Consider the following 22,474-nt stretch of genomic DNA (forward strand, 5'->3'; position numbering starts at 1 on the left):
ATTGATATTGTCACCAATGATTGCTGAATATAATTACCTCTCTGTATAAAATGAAGCTTCTCTAGATGAATTCATGCTGCTTGGTTTTAAACATACAGTAATTTCCTTTCAATGGCTACTTACACTGATCAAACACTGTCAAGACTGTTGGCTAGCCTGCATTTGCTTTCTAACATATGCTATGATACTGCCATTTTACCCTGTTTTGCTTTGTCTCTCTCTGTTTGAGAACAGACCCTCCAATTTATTAATATTTTTCTGACTTTGTTCCAAGTTCACAGCCAGAACACTGTTTCTGGCCATTTGTACATTCCATTCCTCACATTACTGAACTTTCACTGACATCAGCAAGAGTTTTCAACATGCAATGACTGTATGGTTTTCCCCCAATCTCCCCCAAGTCTTTTCTAATGAAGCACAGAAGGCATGTAAAAATGATCATTTTTTTAGGATTTGAGGGTCCATTTTCTTATTTTCTTGAAAGCAGATGACATTTATAGCCTTCCAGTTTTGACTATCTTCTTTGGAAAAGCAGACATGTAAACTTAAGAACTTACAGATTTTGCTTGCACATTCCAATTCAGTTTAATTAAAAAAAAAAAAGTCAGAACTGTAATTTCAAATTGATTTAAATGATAATGTGTGAGTCTTAAAAGAAACAACTTACACTTCCTCCTCTCTAAAATATATTAACATTAGACTGAAAAATAAATTAAACAGTACAGAAGTGCAGAGATTATGCTATCACAGTAATATCTGCCAAACAAAGCTTGGTCTTTTGCTAACATTAGCTTACTACATTTGCAATACATGCTAAGCAAAGACCCTACTTCTCTAACAGGTACATTCAGACAATATATATTTTATTGAATAAATATATAATATATCCAGTTATAGATTTCTGAATAGTAACTATAATAGATACAAGCAATACCTACGTTTAAAAATACAGTTCTAGGCTTCCCTAACTTTACTACTAATAAAATTAAAGCTGACCTAAAACTTTCTCACTCTGTTGATGCATAATAAAATATATGGAAACACCAAGAGTAAAAAGCCAATTGCTTCTACAAATGGAATACTTTATAAATATAGTAAATTGCTATTTCCAGAGGGAAATCTGAAAATTATAAACAGGAAGTTAGATTTAAAACAGCTCTACCAGATATAGTACAAAGTGGCTATGAAGCGTGATGTTCAAGTTTGATGTCTGTGGCAAAATTTTGAAGTGATGTTTTTCATTTCTGGAGATAACTGTAGAGAAAGATCCTGCTCTCAAAAGCAGCCAATCTTAACCTCCTTAAACAAAACTTTCAGTGTCTAGAGAAAGCCAACTAGAAATTTGTCAGAGTAAGGAGTGCAAGATGAGATCAGACAGAATTATTTGGAAGCCCTGGACTTCGCTGTTTCATAGGGTTTACCAATCATGCTCTTCTCATTAGGAACACAGTCACAGAAGTAAAAGGTATCTGTGACCACTGTGTGCTGAAAAGCCTTACCATGATGGTGCCCTCCCTACAACTCACTTTAGTCTGGTACTGTACATTCTCCAGATGAATTCTGTTTCATGTTCCTGTAGTTGTTTTCTTTTGCTGGAATCTTAGAGTACAGCTCTGGTTGCCTGATTACTGAACTCTTGATTGAGGCTTCTTCTTTCTCGAGAACAACCTAGAAATAATGAAACACACTGCTCAGAGCAAGCAGAAAGAATTGAGGAACTACGCTGGTGGCTGTCTCTGCCTGCCATTTTTCCCTTTCAATTTAAAATCAGCAAAAATGCCTTACTTGCTAGTGTAATGATTTAGGCAACTGAAAAAAATTAAAAACTTCACATGTATGTCTGTCTCCTGCAATGGCCTTGGTTTACTTAGAAACCCCAAACTTACTTCATGAAATTCTACTGTTTATACCTCTTGTCTGAGTTGAGGCCCTGAGCTGGGATTCAAACCCTTCTCAGGGCCCTTGTTTGCCCCAACAAATCTGGAATACTTGTGGGTCACAGGACAGGGTGTTTACAAGGTGGGTGTTTTCCCCTGAATACCAACAGAGGTCAGTGTCAACACTGACAAGGATGGAACCATTACTGGGAGCTTCAGATTTTGACCATTTGGGGACTTTCTGAGTCACTTATTGACTCTTCTAGTACATGTATACTGTTTTGGGAACAAAGATGAGGGTTGGGATTTAAGTCATTGGGACATGCTTCCTACTTGATTTTATTTAGGCAAACGAAGCATATCTATAAATGTATTCATAGCACAAACTCTCACTGATTTCAGAAAAATTGCACATACAGAGAACCTCTGAACCTCACACCACTGGGAGACTTGCAAGCCTCTTGGAAGTTATTGTGATATTGAATGTCAGTTAAGAGTGAAAGAAATAGTTTTGGATACCAAACTGTATCCAAAAGCAAGCACTTAGAGGTGCCCTGCAGAGTAACCAGAATGAAGTATGTGTTCTCTGTTTCAAGGAAGAGGCTTGGGAGACTTTTCTTCACCTACCACCAGCAAATCTTGAGGTTTCATTGTAGAGTGGTAACAGATTAGTTGAAAATTCTTTAAACTGTCTAAACCTGGTGGCATATTCTTATTTGTCATAAAAGCTCTGGTTGTTAATATAAAAAACCATTCCCAGGACTTCTTTCACTTACAGATAAGCCAGAAGTGCATAATGGCTTTTGATCTCAGGGTTGTTAGTTGGAAACTGGCTCCAGAATTTCCTAGTGCCTTTAATCTGCTTTCAAAATGCATCTTTACTGGGAAAAACCATGTGGAAATGTACCAAAGAATGAGCTCTGCTCATCCTGACTGCAGTATGTACTGGCTGGGCCCCCAAGGATACCTCCAGGCTCCTGACTGCCCCCCTTGGGGCTCCCACCATCCTGTCCACAGCAAAGGGCCTCATGTCAGCCACTAGGGCTGCCATCTCCTGCCCCAGCACTGCCCCAGCAGGGTCAGTCTCCAACTCCCCACAGCCCTGCCCTGCCCAGCCAGGGGGTGCCACTGAACTGGCCCACTGTGGGCTCATGTCCCAGCCTGTGTCTATCCCCAGGCAGGTGCCCAGGCTGGGGCTGCCTTGCTCCTTTCTGGGGCTGAGATGGGCTCTGGCAGGAGATGCTGCCCTGACAGAGCCCAGGAAGTGGCTGGCCCAGGGGGGGTGCTGCCAGTGGACTTTAAGGAAGAACAATGAATCCTCTCACCTACGACATATGGTTTTGCTGTGTAGTTTGCTGCTGTTGCTGCTGCTGAATGAGCAGTTGCTGCTGTTGCCGGCGCCGGGCTGTTCTCAGCTTTTCGAAGCGAGCCTCCATCTCCTCCAGCACCTTGGGCGTGTAGCGCACCACCAGCTTCACGCTGTCCTTGGCCGCCTTCAGCAGCTCCACCGCCTTCTCATGGTGCTCTCCTTCCACACTCTGGGAGAACATATTTAATAGTGAAAATGGTGCTTGGATCCACAGCTGTGTCTTTCATATGGAAAGCGTGGCAGGGTTTTATGTAGTTTCCACACCTTACATTTTTTAAGGGACCACTAAAAAGAAAGCATTAAGTAAGACTTATGCTCTGCTGGGCATGTATTCATTTTCAAGCCCTGATTTCTATGCTACTGTTGCTTGGAACATTAAATTTCCAAAGAAGGCAGGTGACTCAGCTGTTAAATAGAGTATTCAATTTCTACCATTAAGTGGACTGACTGGAGTCATATGCCTTTTAGGCTTGTGCACTGTTACACACCTTAAGAAAAAGGGAAAAATTTTCGAATGGTGCATGATTGTCCACATGTTGTAGGACATAATCCAAAACCAAAAGTATCTCTGCACAGAAAAAAACCCAACAGCCTGAACATCTGTGACCTTCACATGGGTTTCAGATAATCTAAAAATAAATAATTTTCTTCCCATTTAAAATAAACCAAAGTTTTACTACCTGCTGAGTTTTAAAACTCTTATGTATTTTGGAAATATAAGTATTGAGAGAAATTATACAAAATTTGGCATTGTTTTATATTTCCTTTTTTTGCTTGCAAATCATGGTCAGAATGGCATGGCATGGACATTCAGAGGAAATGAGAGGATATTCAGTGGTGTCATTTTGGTTTTGCTGTGCAACAGCATGGACTTAGAACAGGCTATGAATAAACACTGTAACCTCCCAAGCTACATGCAGTAGAAACATTTGTTTACTTTCAAAATGCTGGATGGTTCTTATTAACACCATTAAGAAATTGTGATTGTTTTGTAGGGGAATAATAAGATGGGGTGTTTTCTTCATTGAACAGCCTAGCAAACTGCATTGAATTCATGCTTGTTTGTTTTCTTTCCTGGTTGTCCCCAGCCTTGTTCTTCCTGTTTAGACCGTAACTTTTAATTATAAATGAAGGGTTTGATTTTGTTGCTATCCAGGTCAATGGAAAACTCCCATTGATCGGAATAGTAGTGATGCAGAATTAAGCCTAATGCTCTGAGCCATAAGCAAAGAGGGGACAAAACCAACGGCAAACACAGCGCTGCTAAATACAAATCCTGCTCCCTGAACCCACCTCACTCAGATCTTGACAACCACAGTTTTCAGCTTTTATTAATACGATGGTTAAACTTGCTCTAAATGTCTTTATTGCTGCTTGCACTCCAGTTTTCAAGGTATTACAAAAACTGCTTAATTTACCTGCTTAACAACAGCTGCAGAAGTGAAATAGAGGCAGGAAAAGGAAAGGGCAAAGGGAGTTGTTTTGCTGTTGAAATGCTTCTGCCTCTGCAAAACTCTAAGGCTGGGCTGGCAAAGGACTCCTGCTGGTATCAGTCATTCCTCTACAAGGTACTTTGATGACTGGATTATGATAATGGGGGACATTGTAAGGATCTGACACACTCATGTTACTTTAAAACTGCCCACCTAATTGGTAAAATTATTTTTGAAAGTATATATTTACTTAACATATAATATTTTATTACATATACTTATATACACTTATTCCTTTTTTCCATTATTGCACTGGCATATTGCATCAAAGAGAAGGATGAAAAAACATTAAAGAGACAAGAACAGCTGAAAGAACTGCAGGTATTTTGGGGGCAAATACCAACCATTACTCTATCCTGGTTCACAGACTTGCCATAAATATAAAAGAAAAAAATTCACTTTCCTGAAGACAAAAAAGAAACATCTGCTAGCCCACAAGTTGGGAGACTAAGAAGAATATTCCTATTAGGTATCCCTACAGAAACACATGGCTGACAAATTAGTCATTATAAATCTATTTTGCATCCTTTCTGTATCTGACTCACACAAGGTATCTGACAAATGCAGAATCTTTGCCAGATATCAACAGGCACCAGCAAGTGTTTTTGTTGAGCCATCTGTAGGGCTTACTGCTTTCAATTTCCTTTATTTTTAGGGGGTGTGGGACAAAAGTATGTAACAAAATCCCCAGCATAACGAGAAAACACTGTTTTTTAACATGCAGCGAAACAGCTCAAGGAACACTCTTCCCAGTCATGCTGGGATAGCAAATCTGGATGCTGAACACACAGCTCTAATTTTATGTTCCCAATTATGAAGTTGGCTAACCATCAGTGATTGAGCACAAACAAGTTACAGATATTTCATTTCATGTCCCACCACTGAACTGTCTGTTCTATTGTACATACTGTACATTATTTGCTTTTCTCCAGCTAAATCAAGAGAACCACTGAGTGAATAAGTCCCAGTGAACAATGCTAAATTTAGATTTTTTTTTTGTCCTGTCTCAATCTTGTTTGCAACAAATAATCACCACTATAATTTTTGTCTTTTTACAGATTACATTGTGTGGGATTACTTAGCCCAAGACTGGTTTATGAACAGTTGCTCACTACTGTGAAGGTGGTGAGGCCCTGGAACAGGTTGCCAGAGAACTTGAAGATGTCCCATCCCTGGAAGTTCAAAGTCAGGTTGGACGGGGTTCTGAGCAGCCTGCTCTAGTGGAAGGGGTTCCCAACCCTGGTAGGGGGCTTGGAATGAGAGCTTTTTTAAGGTCCCTTTCAACCCAAACCATGCTATGATTCTGTGATTGTGCCAAGCATGCAACTTGAATTCAGACTTTGAATTCTGTTGTTTACATTCCAAATACAAAAATACTTCTTTTGCCTCTCTAAAGCAACTTTCTCTTTTGTCCACATGCAATTGGGAATTTTGTACTGTGTTTTTTGCTGCATTACCTAAACAGATATTCTGCAGCACATGCATCAAATTTTTGACTGGAGAGTCATAAAACAAAGGTGACAAGAGGGTCAAATTCAATATATCTTGACATCTGAATGTTCACCAATTTCCTTTCTGGTCTTTGTCTAGACACTGTAGACAGTAAAAGGATTTTTGAAGGACCATCTATCAATTAGTAAATTGAAACTATTTTCACCTTTTTAATCACTTGTTGAAATAAACAACAACAAAATTCTCTGATCAACTTTAAATCAGTGTGAAGTTCAAGGAACCAACTTCCTTAAGTATTCCATTTAGTTCTTTTTCTTGGAGACTAAACAATCTTTTCAGGGAGGTTTTCTTTCCTTTCTTATTTCAATTTGGTACAAGCAAGTTTTCAAAACTAGTATTTCTCTTTTGAGACCGTGATAATTGATAGAAGAAGTGGTAAAAAGTCTGTCTGAAGTATTACCCTAATATTTTGTTACAACAGAAACGGAATAGCTAGTGTTGAGAGAAATAGATGAAAAGCATCATAGAAGCATTTTTATTGTTTTATGCCTTGCAACAAGGAAGAAATTTAAGTTTTAAAGTCTTAGATTTCTGACTGGACTCAGAAACTGCTACTCTGTGCCTTTGATGCATTTAAATACAAGGTCAGATGGAGGTCTGCATGGAAAAAGACTACATGTTCACAAAGGGAAGGGGAAGGTTATGTTAATTTTATCCTAATCATTTCAATACTTTACACTCCTTTGTAAAAGAGCACACAAAGCAAAATGAAAGGCAGAGTTTGACCTATATCATGGTGTCAGAGCCTTATGTGTCCTCTAGTCCAACAGCCCTTTTTTTTATCTCCATGTTGACATTCACAGTGAAATTACTACAAAATACTCCACCTTGATTTAAATGAAAAATGACCATGGAAAAAATATATCAATATATCTTTTTACCAAGCATACATGCTCCCTGTATGGGAAAATTTGTACTGCTGACTTCTCTGACAAAGATATCACAGCTGGATGAATATCACTAAAAGAAATCTAGAATGCACCCTCCATTGCAAATCAGCACCAAATGTGCTTACCAAATTTCTTTCAATTTTATGTGTTCAAAGCCTTGAAGGTCACAAGACTACAGAAATGCCATTGTGTCATCACTGTGCTTGGAAAGGGCTGAGTGCATTGAAGGCTACAAAATGAAAGAACGACACTCTGTTATTAAGCTTTTACTGCAAGAGGAATTTACAGAATTATCAATTATCATTAAGGACATAGGTTCCTTGTAAATGAGGCAGGTGGTGTGGATTTGAAATGAAGCTCTTCAGGCACTCTCCATTACAACAGATATTAAAATGGCACAAAATTGTTGGTGGAGCTCTGCCTCACTGCACCACAAGCGCACACTGCAGGTCTCTCACAGAATTAATTGTTTTTGTTTCATGTGGCTGCATTTTAAATCGTGATGTTAGAACAGCTGTGAAAAATGAAAATCCAGATGAAGCTCTATCAAATTTCCACATACCACTCCATTAACTGAAAGCAGCTGGTCCCCACGCTTGAGCCCACCATGCCTTTCAGCCACTCCTCCAGGAATGATGCGAGAAATATAAATAGGTGAATTTTGTTCCTTTCCTCCCATGACATTAAAGCCCAGGCCTTCCTCAGTCTTTGGCAGCTCCACCACTCGCGGGTGTGAATGGCCTTCACTCGCAGCAAATGCAGCAACTGTTGCCTGGAAGAAAAAAATGATTGATTTGGCTATTTAAGGTAACAACACTTAGTTGTTCATTTGCAGGAAGAATTCCTTCCTGTGGAAACATTTCAGGATCTTACTCTGACATTTTCTGATTATCTGAAAATATTTTAAAAACTAAGTTCTATGCCAATGTTTTTGAAATAAAGGAATAAACGGAAGAGTTAGGTGATTTGTCAAAGATAATACAGAAAGTTACCAGCAGAGCAGAAGCAGGCACCAGGAAGCCTTATACTGTGGTGGTGCACCCTTATGATCATTAGTGCATTTCTTCTTCACCTTTTCACAGGGAGAAAATTTATTCCTGTGGGATAATTTAATGTAATCTAATGTGCTCCTAGCTGAAATTAAGTGGATGAACTGAATTTTTGACTCTGCTTTGCTTTCAGAGTTATGGAATTATTCATTTTAAATTCTCAAATTATATTCTTAAATTAGAAGTTTAACTTAAAATCTTTGTGAAGTCTTGCAAACTAGTAACTTCTGGAACAGGAATAGGAGGTTTTATTATATAATTCAATCAAAACTTTTATGGAAAAATTAAATCTTAAGACAACAACAGATGCAGAAATCAATCAGAAAAATCTAGATTGTTTAACTTATTCCAGGGAAAAAAAAGAGAATTAACATCAGTATGTTACAGTAAGCTTGCATCCAGGAAAATATTAAATTTCTACTTGATTTTTCACTACAAGCATTTTCTTACTTATTGGTCTTAATAAATCATTAAATAAACATTAAGAGAATATTTTATAGTTTTTAAAATGCATTTGTAATTTAAACTGCTTGAACAATTTTGCATCACACTAATATTTTTGAGCATCCTATAATGCTTATGCTTAATCGAAGCTAGTGGATGATGTGATATAATGGATCATTCCCAATTACATGTTTTTTGCACATGCAGAACTTGTCATCATGCATACATATTATGTTAGACATGAATGCACTAGGAGAATGAAATGCAGACAGCCCAGAAATAACCAGGAAATATTGCACTATTGAAACATTGCTCTGTAACCTGCTGTTCTATATGAGTAAGAAATGAGAATGGGAAACACTAATTGGACTTCTCCCCATTTACTAAATAACATAGCATTAATTTCTATGTTTATCTGCAGTGTAAACAAATCAGGATTTTATATACACATTTCTCCATATAGAACGAAAGATCCTACAAATTTACATGGACCATTAACTTTCAGTTAGGTTAAAATAAGAAAAACGGCCTACAGAAAAAAAAGTCCTATTTAATATGGAAAATACGCTGCAATTTAGAGTATATTGGGTTAGTTGCTACTATTATAGAGCTAGCTTCCCTAAAATCCTCTTAAATCACTTTGTAACACATTCCCAACCTTCCTCTTCTGATACAGCTTTAAATTAGAATCTCTGAACATAATTACTTAATGGTAAGAGAACTTAATTCCACTAGGACTTCAGGGAGTTTATGTTCACAGGAATGGGACCATAAAGAAGTATCTCTAGAAAAGATTTATGGGTTTTTCAATTTATTTCGCATAGAATCTGTTATACCACATAAAGACAGTGTTTTTTGCAAAATGATAATGGGAAAAAGAAAGCCATGGTGGACCCCCTTGTTTGGAAGCATCTATTTTTGTGCATGTTATGAAATACAGAGCATATTTCATACTGGCACACAGAATGGGTTCTTTATGGTGGTGTGAACTCCCTTATCATTTCAGCAGCAGCAGTAACATAGCTGTCATTGTCTTAGGATATAAGAAAGGCAGGTCCACATGGAGAAAGAGAATATATTTTATTAAAACAGGCAATGAATCAGAAAAAAAGCCCCAGGCTTACATTTAGCTGTGGAGTCAATAAAATGTTGATCAGGCCATTTCTGTCACTGTTCATCCTTACCACTTGCTCAGTACCTACAGTTCCTATTAGTTAAAAGGGGAATTTTGATTGTTTAGTTTCTTCCTCCCAAATAACTGTGTCCTCTCTGGATGAGATGTATGGGAAAACAGTCCATTAAAATATTGGTTGTTGCAGGCAGACTGCTATAGAAGAACCAGTAGATTTGCTTTTGCAAAGCAACTTTTCAAAAAGCATCATATTCTATAAAATCATTCTCTTTTCTTAAGCTACAGAAGCAGCATAAAGGTTGAAATTTTCCATTATGATTGTTACCTGGGAAGTAGCACTGGTTCTAGACTCTGGGCTGCCACTGATGTCTAAATTTTCTTACAGTGTACACACGAATACCTGAAACACACACGCGCACAGTCAATTACTAGATCACTTTGGTAACACGTATTTCAACAGCTGCACGTATCCTACCTTTGCAGTGGCCCTGGCTCGGAATTCGGGGCAGCCATTAACAGTTATGGTTTCATGCATGTATTGATACACCTAAAATGTTCATGAAAATAAAATGAAATTAATTATAGGAGCAAAACAAGGACTTTATTTTAACCCAGACAGGAGAGTCCCTTTCCCTCAAAGAACTAACTTCCATTAATGCTGTATTCACACAATCACATAGTCAAGTGTCTGCTAAACTTGAGCAGGCTTAGGTTAACAGAGAACATCAATCTGTGTTTCTCACAGTAATTTCCAAACTTAACTTTACATCTTCCAACACAACTCCCTTCCATTCTCTAGCAAGTAGTTTCCTAAAACCAGCTAAGTTCTATGTTTTCAAAAATTCGTGTTTCCAGGCAACTGACTAGAATGCAAATGATCTGAATTCACCTGAGTGGTGTCTCAGCCTCCAACAATGACTTCTTTGGTCTCTGAACTTTCTTATGAACTAAAAGACTCCGGAAACTGATGTTAAAAAAATATGTAAGCTGCTCAGCATGCAGAAGAAGAAAAAATGCTGCTCAGCGAAAGAATGAAAGTAAAAATAGCTCTGGAGAAAGGTGACAGTGCTACCTTCCATCAGCCATAACTAGGAATGTGAAAAGGGTTGACAGTCTGGTAGGTCAGGTCAGACATGGTAAATGAGTAAGATTATCCTTTAAAAAGAAATTGTACATACACATAAATTACATAAAATCAGAATGCCAATATATATAACTTTCTGTAATTTTTTTTTCTGGTATATACTTTCAGCCCGACTTTCCCTGGTCCTTAACTCTCCCTTTCAAACATCTCCAGTAAAAAACAAGGAAAAGGCTTTGTCTTACATTGCCTTTGTTCTCTAGATGTGTCACACTCTCAGAGTAAAAATAACAACCAAAGCCTTGATACTAGCCAGTTATTTTGAAAGCAAACTTAAAAAATAAAAATATTTATATATAACATACAGAGAGGATTTTGGAAGACAAAGGTGAATGCAAACAAACCAAACCTTTTCTTTAACTTTCTTATAAAACTAATAAACTTTAAATAAAAGTTGCCATATGCAAGTTGCTACTGATTTACTGTGGGCATTTTCTCGACGTAATTCATCAGAAATTTTGTTGTTTCGTATGTTCTGTGTCTCAGGCTGCGCTTCACATCAGAGAGAACCTTTGCTGGTAAAGTATGTTCGTTTTTACAGCAATCTCCTTAGGTTCCTTGAGGAGTGCAGATTCAGATGTACTTTCTCTCATTTGCTGATGCTTTAACAGAAGTGCCAAAACTTTACTCTTTGGTAATGTAAATGTTACTTTGGTGGAGAAGTACTTAACTGACCTACATACAATGGCTTTTCCCATTGATAGACAAATGTTCCCCATTCCCCTGTCCTGAATGAGTTATGCAGTACCATAAGGATGCATCTCTCCCCACTGAGCCTGTTAATATGAAACTTAACACACTTATGCTGCAAACATCTAAATAGAAAAAGATTTGTGTCTCATTTCTGATTTCAGTGGACAGACATACTGTAAATCAAGCACTCTTAAGTAGCAAAATGTTTGGGGATGACTTATCCCCAAACCTTTTTTCTTGGGGTATCATACATAAAGAAAAGGCAAGAAAGGAGATAACAAATGTGATACATTTCAGAGATCTAAAATATCTCTGAAAGATCTTCCACAATACAGCAAAAGATTCTTTGTCTTGACTACTGTCAACACATATGTCATTCTAGAAACTGAATTCAAAAAAGCCTGGGCCAGTGAAGAAAACTGAGACAAGGGGATCATGCTGAAAATCCTCCTGCTTTCTCCATTTGAAATGAAATCTTGCTTCCGTTGAGAATATGGACACTGAGCACAGCAGAAACCAGGATTTTGCCCTTACTTGTGAACATTTGGGAAAAGAAAGCTCATCTATAGTCTCTAAAGGATTTCTGGTTACTTATGTTTTAGTACTGGATGATACCATAATAAAAATGGGTTGAGCCTACATACTCAGCATTATACTACACTGATTAGTTCAGTGTTTATTGTATTATGCTGTAGGACTTATTATTACATAAGAAGAATAACTAAATTATATAAGAAGAATAATTGTGTGTAATTGCAGTAATGAGTCATTAAATACTTTTTTCTTCAAAATCTTAAGTGTACTGAACCACTAATAATGCTATATTTTCTTCAGGTTCCACTTCAACTTAGAATGTGACAGCAGATCCGACATATGTTTTGCTTGCACAGCTTTAAATGCTATGGCTTGCTAAAATGTCTAAAGACATATATTTGAATATTGAACTATTATGACATTAAATTGCTTCAAAAACAGGCACAGTAGTTCATATAAAGGAACAGTTACTAAAAAGTTCTTTAAAATATTCATGACTAAGCTGGATAATCAAAAAGGTGAGCTGATAATGATACATTCATTTCACTGTTTGTTAGGTTTGAAGTCATACAACTTCCTCTTGACTGGATCCTACCAGTATCTAGCTGGTAGACTTTTTAATATCCAGTATCCTGGTAACTAATTTGTATACTGGTGAAAGAACAGACTCACGAGTGTGTGATTTAATTAGTAAAATAAAAAATAATTCAGCAGCTTAAAAACTTCTGGAAAAATATGATCAATAGTGTCATATAATCCTTGGGTAATTTGTAAATTCTCAATGCTAACAGATTTAAAATGCTGTTCTGCAAGGAGTTATTAGTGATCATGGCATCCATACCACAGTTCTTATAGAAAAAAGAGTTCTGCAGTCAGATCTCACTGTCTATAAGCAACAGATGCAACCAGTCTTGAATATTTGCTTGAGGCATTTGTAAATCTAATTATCCTATTTAACTGTTAAATTATACTGAATGTAATTTGAGTTTAAGAATGATAAAACATATACACCCACATAACTTTCTTATTACTGAGTCAGTTTGACAACCAAACACAGATTAATCGTACCTGCTCCACCAAGCCCCTTAAACTCTTTGGAGGGTTCACATCTAATCAGGGCTCATTCTTGCAGTGCACTGAAGTCCATAAACAAACGTTGTTTGTTCTCCTGTAGCCACACTAAGCCCTTTATCTATGCTGTTCTCAGCACCACCTTAGCCATGACTTTAGCACAACAAATCCATTCTGCTCCCTCTTCTATGTACACAGAACACATAAACTGAAAATCTCTTTGTTCTCAGACTGAGTAAGTTGGTATTTAAATCCTCCTGGTATGAAATATAGCTTCTTGTTGAATCCACTGTACGTGACAAGTAATTGAAATGGATTTAAAAAATCTTCTCTTTCAATTCCTGCTATTACCTGTACATCTGATTATATTTTTAACATATCAAAATTCTCCTGAATCCAATGATGTCATCCTTAAGCTGCCTGTATAAGCTCTACTGTAGCTTTCTTTATTTATACAAAATATCAGTCAGTATAGAAAAAGACAAAGATTTTAATTTAAAGCATTTGAAAATCTCCCCTGTAGGATATTTACTGAAGAAGTATTTTAAAACAGTGATCTTTGTTGTCTCCGATAGATGAATCATTTTGAAAGACATCATTGGATAGTATGATTGAGCTGAAGAAAGAAAATTAACATATTACAGAATCACAGACTGGTTGAGAATAGCAGTGACTCTGGAGGTCATCTCATTCAACTGCTTTGCTCAAGCAGGGCCACCTAGAGCCAGTTGCCCAGTATAGTAACTTGATGGTTATTATATTATAATTGCTAACCTGAAAAAGAGCATATCTATTTTTATATGTACATCTATATATTTTTTGAGTAAGACTATATGGGTGTTTAGTAATATTATTTACTGTCAGACTCCATAAAAGCCTGATGGTCTAGTGCCTAGGGAAAAGAGCTTCCACAATTAATTAGTAATAGAAATTAAATTACAGGTGAAATGTCAATGATTCAAGACACAAACCAGCAGCTGGAAGGTAAATGGTAATGTTTCAGATCATTTCTCCCCCACAGTGATTTCTACCAAAACTGTGAGTGTCTGTGTGCTGAATGTTCATTGGGTAAAGGCGTGCTGCAGGCAGGGGTTTGTTCGCACAGATCTCATTTGTGCTGTGGAGCAAGACGTACTCAGCTTTGTTTTCTCTTTCCTGTGGAGCACAGAATACAACACTCCCACCAAGCAATACTCCTGAAAGCATGAATACAGATCTCAGACTTTTTTCAGCTTCTGCAGGTAGTCTCCTCAGACATAACCTGAAGTTATTCTCCCACACTACTCAAAGATTACAAAAAGAGTGCGGGAGGTAAATTACAGCTAGAAAATTTGAACTTGGAAGTGAATCCTCCTTGTACTGTGTCAGCTCTCGCAGGCACAGAGAAATGCACATTTTATTACCTCTCCCAGCAGGAGCTGTAGTGAGTCAGATGCAGCAGGTATTATTGTTATGATGATGGGCCTCACCCCCATGCATTCAGCTGGGAGGCAAAAAAGCTGGTTTAAGATTACTGGAGCACAGGAAGGGGAACAGCCTTACAGGTACTTTAGGAGCTAGCTTCTTACCAAAAATCACTCCATACAGACTCATAACAAAGCAGCAGGTCATTTAGGGCTTGGCTATTTAAGTCAACACAAAGCCATAGAAGGTCCAGGAAAAACAGTGCACTTAGCAGCCTGTTTTATAAAGGTGTCCAGAAGTAGTATTTCTGTTTACAACCTGAATGATGCAGCATCTTTTCTGATGAATTCTCTAAGACAGAATCTAATTAAACAATTTTATTCCATTAACTTCTGTAAGTGGTATTTAGTGATTCATCTCCTGATGAAATGTGTAATTCTAAGTACAACTGTACCTACAATAATGATGCTCAAATTCAGAACAAACTGATCTGAACACCAGAAGGGTAGAGGTATGAGGCAGAAGTCATTTTACAGCAATGAATAGGTGCTCAGAAACCCCCCATAAACACAGAGTACACTGCAATTCAGACATGTGATGTAGCAAGCCCAGACACAGTTTTCTGAAATTTTTAAGTGGGGAAGTAACGTTTTTCAAAAATGTTAGGGGTTTCTTAGCATCATATCATACATGTAAGTAGTAATAATCAGCTGTTTCCATAGTGCCTGCAGTATGATAACAATAAAAAGATATGATTCCTTCAAGAAGTCACAACCTAAGTAAGTGACTAAGGTAAATCACAGGTAAGCAGGTAAAAAGGTGAAATGAAGAAAAAACCTGCAAAAAGACCAACAAATGACATTTTAAAAATATATTGCCATCATCTGGGTTTAGCTCCTTTGCCGTATTTTTTGTTGTTTCAAGTGTAGAAAAGAATTGTATCTATTTTTGGAAGAAGACCTTCAAGGAAGGGAAGACAAGAGTCTGACAGACAGTACAGAGGGGAAAGTTAGCATGAGAATAACCAGAGCAAGGAGGACATAATTGGTTTCACTGAGCTTCTGTAGTCTTGTCAATGGAACAGTGTACATGTGTGCATCCTTGCAGAACTGATGCTAAGCTATAAAAGGGAGATTGTTATCTACTTACACCTCAGTACTATGCATCTGCCATCAAGCAGCTGAATCCATGTCTTCCTAATTGCCTTCATATGTTGGAGTGGATGATAAATATTTTTCCTGTCTAAGGCGTCAAGCAAAAAGAAGTATCCTAATCAGTCTTTTCCCATAGTGAGAAGGGTAGAAGATGCTTTATTCAGCATAGTTACTGGCCTCTCTTCTCCCCTCCTCTCCAAATCTGGAGCTCACTCCCAGGACTTCAGTCTCCTTCTGCTCAAAGACCCCCATTTCATTTCACTCGATGCATGAACCAGTCCTTGGGGCAGGCCAGAAGAACGCCCAGTCTTGTGACTGGGAGAAGTTACAGAGCGAAGGTGCACTGGAGAGCTGCAGACCTCTCCACAGTGGTGCTTGTGAATTCCTATTTTCTGAGAGAAAATGCCACCTGAAGCACAAATTGGTTGTGTCTCTCCCACTCTACTTTGTTTTCATAATTTTTGACTCTTTCACATGCTGTTTGGCATTTTTTCTCACCCGTAACCTCTTGGCTATATTTTCCACTCTTAATCCAACATATTTATGTCTGTGGAAAGGAGTGCATTGGTTTGTATGCCTGGACAAACTCCCCTTGAGCTGTGCTTCAACACTCAATTCAGATCAAGCTGGATCTGAATTGAGGGAGCAAGGTTTAAATGCTACAAAGGTTAGAAGAGATTGTGGTAACCTCTTGTACAACATAAACCATGGAAGCTTACCTGGTAGTATTTTACACCAATTTCCCTTTTTGCCTGAACTAAAGACTTTTCAGAACTCAAGAGTTTTCAATATCTCTGCCCCTTATGGTAGGTTTTCTGAGATTTCAAACAGTATTTCCTTTTCTATAAAATTACTTACAAACATATCTAATTATCCATCTAAGATGACACCTAAGACGATGACATAAAAAAAAGCACACATGTCAAACAGAACTAAAAGTGTGTATATTAGCAGCAAGGAGGTATGCAGCTGACCCAACCACATTTCCTCTTTCATAATTCTTTCTTAATTCCTCTTTTTTAATGACTTTTTACATCTGAAATCTTACTCAAGCTCAAAACCAAAGCAGTGGAGCATTTCCATTCAGCCATAAACCTGTGGTAGCTCAATGAAAGTGGAAAACATCTGGCTAGAGTGTGTTAAGTTTTGTATCTCTTGAATATCAGATGGAATTTCTGGTTTTCTGCCTGTGTTCTGCTTCTTAAAAAATCATCTCATGTGATAAGCATGCTTGGGAAAGCACATTTACATCTTTAAGAGCATGTTTTCTCCAGAAATAGATACAGAGCTATAGCCTCTTGCTAAGATACCGTACTAAACACTGTTATACACCACAGTCTAGAACAGTAGTTCCATTTGGTAGTTGAAAGCAGGCTGATTCTCTCTCCTATCAATCTAGTTGACTCAAAAAATAGTAACATTGTGTTAATAACTACTTTTATCTTAGGTAGTTAATTTAAAAAATTGGGGAAGAGACTATTCTGAGTGACTAAAAAGAAAGAGGATTTGGTAACTGTCTAAGTAGCAGTGCTTGTGAGGGACAGACCCCCATAAAACCACTGGTTGTGGGAGAACGCCACAGATGCGATGTGTACACAACAACTTCAAGTTTACAATAAACTCAGATTCTTCTTAAAGAAGATTGTTTGAGCAAATGAATCACAAAAGCCCATTTTGTTACAGGACTATGACAGGTGATTGAGTAATCCCAAGAGAAGCAGAATTAGGCAATCTTACACCCAAGATCACAGTGTATATTCTGTACATAATCCAGTCTGCCCCTGAGTGCAAGCTGATCAAAGTTCTTTAATCAATGTCAGCAGGACAAGTTGATAGGTACCTATGAGTACAGAGAGGCTGAAATGGCTGGAAAATTCCTGTGAGAGGAAGGCATGTGATACATTATTGTTCTTACTGGAAGCACCAACGTGTCTGTATTACGTAAGTTGTTGCTTGCAGCTACTGAATTTCGACAACTGAATTTGAAAAAGCTGCTTTGTGACAACTAGTCTGCATTAATGTGCTATTTATATCAGACAGAATGTGGTCATTCAAGGTTGCTGGCATTCTGAATATTTTTACATGATAAGCTCTCATTAGCCTTTGAGCAGTTACATGTTCGCATTGGAAAAACCACTGGTGTCTATTTTCAAAACAAAACTTTGCATCATTTTCACAACTGTTGCAGCAATCCCTTTCCATGAAGTAACACAGCATGGATATTGACACATGATGTCATAGGGATGCTAATCCATTAAAAAGCACAAACCTGGAAATTCAGTCTTGTTTAATGACTTGAGGAGATGAGACAGTTTTAAATTCAGACCATGTGTAAGAAATATTCTGAATGCTGGCTTTAGCATTTTCATTGAGGATATTTTATATAAATGTTTCCTTCTTTAGGGGATAGGGGTTATGGAGGAAACTAGGTCAGTTCTACCAAAGTGAAAAAACTGATCTGAATACTGATGCATTATTAAGCTGTCCTTAAGCAGTAGGAAAAAAAACAGCATAGGCCTGAGACATTGTTAAAAACAAATTAAGGATAATCACTGCAAAGCATTAATATTTTAATTTAGGGTGAAATAAGGCTCAAGTTAAAAAGAAATTTTTCTTTTTGTGTTTTTTTGTTTTTTTTGTTTTTTTTTTTTTTTTTTTTTTTTTTGTTTTGTTTTTTTTGGGGGGGGGTGGAAAATGGTGGTTTGGTGGTGTGCACTCTACTCTGACAGTATCTGTGGTGGTGTCAGAAAGCTGACCCAAGTTTTGGTCCCTGAGCTCTTGCCATATGATGCTGAGACTGTCCAAGAAACAACCCAACAGGGGTTACAGACTGGGGCCAGAATCTCTTTCCTCCCTTATGTATGAGCAGAAGTATGTAGCAGATGTACCTAAAAACTCATGCTGTCACATCCTCTGCACATATTGGGTGAGTCAATTGAAACACCCCTGGTGTTGCTGTTAGGACAACAAGACCTCTGTGCACCCCCTCTTCCCTCCAATGTCAATTCTGTCTGGAGTCATCGCTGACACTCTGAAGTCAGTAGGAAGTTGCTTAATACCCTTTTAAGAATAAAGATAGACTTTTATTTGCAAGTAAAAATTATTTCTATGAGGAACAAGAAAAATATAATTGGATCATTAGTTTATTTCCTATGTCTTGCACACTGTTCTATATTCTGCTCTAAGTCAATGGGAACTATGATCTGTCATCTTTATTGTTACAGGTGTTACAGAAACTGTATCCTTTGCAATTACTAAACCTTAGTGAAATACAGTCCTAAAAGTCTCTTCTGCTGTTTCTACTGCAATATACTGGGATAAAAAGATATACCAACATGTGTGATTAGTTAATTCCCATAAAACCACTTGGAACTCACAGCCTATAATTTACCACTCTCTTAGACCTCACTGCCAGTTACTTTTGAGTTCAAAAATACACCAAGCATTAATAAACATCTAATACCCTCCACTTCATCAGTACATGCTGTTGAGGCTGACATATTCAACAGCCATATTCCAAACTTTAACAGATTTGTCAAAACCTTGCCAAAATGAGCACCTGGATGAAACATGACATCATCACACTCATCTCAAATGTTCCTATCAAGCTGAGAAGGCAGGGGGAAGGAAGGAAACTACTGATGCTTCTTGTTTTAAATTTTTGTTTCAACAACAAAAAATCAGATAAAATAGAGTTTTAAAAGAGTTTTACAACTCCTTTTCTTAAAACAATGGAGACTATGCAGCAATTCTCAGCAGTCTCATCAGTAACATCAGTTAAGTGGCAGCAGAGGGATACTGAGGTTCCATCAAGGCAAAAAAAATGGTGCAGTGGCTTCCAACAATCTTTCACTTATATTAATATTACTTGGTAGTTAGCCTTGCTGCTGATTCCTCTCAAGAGGAAGAAGTAAGCTTGAGATGAACTGCAACAGAGGCTATTCTGTTTATTCTGAAGAGTTTTATATAATCAAATAGGATACTGCAATAATAAACTAAAATCATAATGTGAGCAAACAAAAAAGATGCTGAGATGCACCACACATGTTCCACTGGAGTCACCTTCCATAGCACATGCAGCTGCAGCTGTGTGCCAAAATGAGAACATCACCTGAGCACCACTCAGTTTTGGTAAATATGATACAGCCACCCAGACAAACTGTACAAGACATATATGTGATTTTTTTGAGTCTTGCGGGATTCTTGAAGCACTATAGACTTTATTTATCTGTTGTAAAAGGCAAAGTTAAACAAGCAGAGTGTAAGTATAATTAGATTTAAAGCCACTAGCCAACTCTAAAAAGTGATCTTTAATCAAAACCAGTGGGAGGAAGCATCCATTAAAGAGCCATGATGCAGTCTGGTCCCAGATTCTAGAGTATTTTATCTGTGAAATCGACGTATTTAGCTCTAGGCAGATAAAAAACCAGGTGATAACAGCAGCTGTTTTAAATCTCCTGCAGTGAAGTCATGAAAGTGGTAGGAACTTAGTAATTGCACAGAGACTAAATAATGCCTTCTCTCAGATAATGCCTGGGCAGCTTGGTAAATTCACATAATTGCCATTAATGAAGGCCATCTGCTGAGTTACAAGGTAATAATTTCCAAAAGTTCTCATTCATGCCATCCAGGGCTTGCGAGCAACAGAGTAATGCTTCATTGTTTTTCAAAATTGGAGTAATTTCTGATTACATTCACCCTAAAAAATTACACATATTTTAACACAGTTGGGTAATTAGAAAAAGAAAAAAAGTTCTGTGTGTACTGCTAACTTCTGCTTTTCTGCTGAACTTCCTCAGTTCCTAATCCAGCATGGTGGCAACACAAAGAGCAGACAGTTCATCTTAAGAAATTGGATTTTTTTACTATCTAATAAACATACTTTACAAATCCTTCTTTCAACTCATCATTATGAGTACAGTACCTGCAACCAGGAGGCAGAAGGCTGAATTCTGTAAAACACGAATGAATACATTGCTACTGTGCCATACCATCATATTTGAGTCAAGCTAAGTAATGCCCTTTCCTCTCAGTGATGGAAGTACTCATTTAATGGAAACTTATTATTTTTTGTGACTTTTCATCACTGGGATAGTGGGAATGAAAAAGGGATGGAAAGGTACAGTAGAAAATTCTTGCAAATGCTACAGAATTCAGGTAAACTGAACTGGTTTGGCTGACATTATCATCTACTCCAATATCTAAAGAAAAAAAGATAAAATAACAAAACTTTATAATTAACATCCAGGAATAGAAATTTTATTGAAAAGTTACAAATAAATCAATGCACAAACCTGCAAATTCTGAATTAAATTGGTGAATTTGCACAATTCCACATTTGCTACAGCATGAGTCCTACTACTAAACTAATGGTGCAGTGATTCTGAATAAGCCATCAGGAACACTAGAACAAGTTATAACAAGGTATCAGATTTGCCTAAGGAAAAACTCTGCTTCCCAGCCAGTCTAATGAGGCATCATGCAAATAAAACCATACTCTTTCTGTGACCTGAGGTAGAGCACTGAGCTGATAAATCTCTGTCACTTTACTCCTATGTGTTGTCCTATTGCCCTTTTATTTACTAATTGCCTTATTAGTAAGTCTGGCATATCACTTCTGCTCCATCTGACCAACAGTTGGGTTTGCATGGGCAAATGCGACAGCAGGGGATCTTCAGATGTCAGGCTTCCTACTGAGCTTTAATCACAGCTCTGGGCTGTGAATTATAGCTGTAAGTCTTCTCAATACATTTTTTTTTTCCAAGCTTGCATCTTGTAATTTAAAAACTTCAAACTCTGGGCTTGCCCTGTGGAGATGAGAGACTAACCAGAATTGTATTTCTCCTCCTGTAACAAATATGCAACTTCCAGCAAAAATAAAGCGTTAAGATTTGGACTTGGGGGCTTACCTTGGTGCCAACTGGGAGATTTTGGCCTGCTGCACCTCCATTTTCATAAGGACTCATGATGCAGAAAACAATGACTATCTGCTTTCAGAGACTAGGTCTGGGATGTGGAGTAACAGCATTATATTGCAAACTGAACAAATAAATTTTAGGATTATTGCAGCACAACGAAAACAGGTATTTAAATGACTCCTACATTAAAATCTTAATAATGGAATAAAAGAATAAAAGAGGATTTTTGCTTGAGTCCTGCTAATATCCAGATTGTTATACTCAGTAAAGCCCTGTAAAAATGGAGTACACAACCACACTAGGACATCTGAAGTGAATGCACATCTAAGGGTTCCAGCCAGCCTTCTGCTCTCACATATGGCATCACAGTATCATGATAAGCACAGTACCACCAGATTCAGTTTTCACCACCCAGCGGCCTTCTTCTGGTCCCTAACATTTGCAAAGCCATATATCAGGGTTAATAATGGAAAGTGTGTGTGGGCAGCTTGAGGAAATGACCAGACAAAGAACCATTGCACATCAGCAGCACTGGGAATCTGGGCGTTCAGATCATGAAGGCATGGAAATGAAACTAGTAATTAAAGGAAAACATTCCAAAATACTGACTAGGCTTGTGAAACTATCCTACCAAATATATAATGAAACTGTGATTTTAATACTGTACAACATGAGCAAGTATATCTCTAAAGTAACTAGGGAGCATCAGGAGCTCTTGAAAAATATGTGTCAGCGTTCTGCCATTGCCATTTTTATGCCTCTAAGTCAAGAGGGGTCTCTAAATGTCCAGGAT

General features: G+C 37.6%; 1 protein-coding gene across 2 annotated transcripts in view; it reads right to left on the bottom strand.

The window, feature by feature from the left end:
* Window positions 1-842: 842 nt before the first annotated feature.
* LIN7A (lin-7 homolog A, crumbs cell polarity complex component) overlaps window positions 843-22,474 on the bottom strand; it is a 44,818-nt gene continuing 23,186 nt past the window's right edge. Inside the window, exons 3-6 of one of the 2 annotated variants that reach the window (XM_018910138.3) lie at window positions 10,242-10,313; window positions 7,704-7,913; window positions 3,207-3,415; window positions 843-1,668 (exon numbers count right to left, since the gene is read on the bottom strand). In XM_018910138.3, coding sequence (XP_018765683.1) covers window positions 1,626-1,668; window positions 3,207-3,415; window positions 7,704-7,913; window positions 10,242-10,313 — 534 coding nt within the window. In that variant the 3' untranslated portion in view covers window positions 843-1,625. Of the gene's footprint in view, window positions 1,669-3,202; window positions 3,416-7,703; window positions 7,914-10,241; window positions 10,314-22,474 lie in introns of both variants that reach the window. The other variant, XM_009086699.4, reaches the window with a different exon arrangement.

This window comes from Serinus canaria, chromosome 1A (assembly GCF_022539315.1).
Source record: "Serinus canaria isolate serCan28SL12 chromosome 1A, serCan2020, whole genome shotgun sequence".
NCBI lineage: Eukaryota > Metazoa > Chordata > Aves > Passeriformes > Fringillidae > Serinus > Serinus canaria.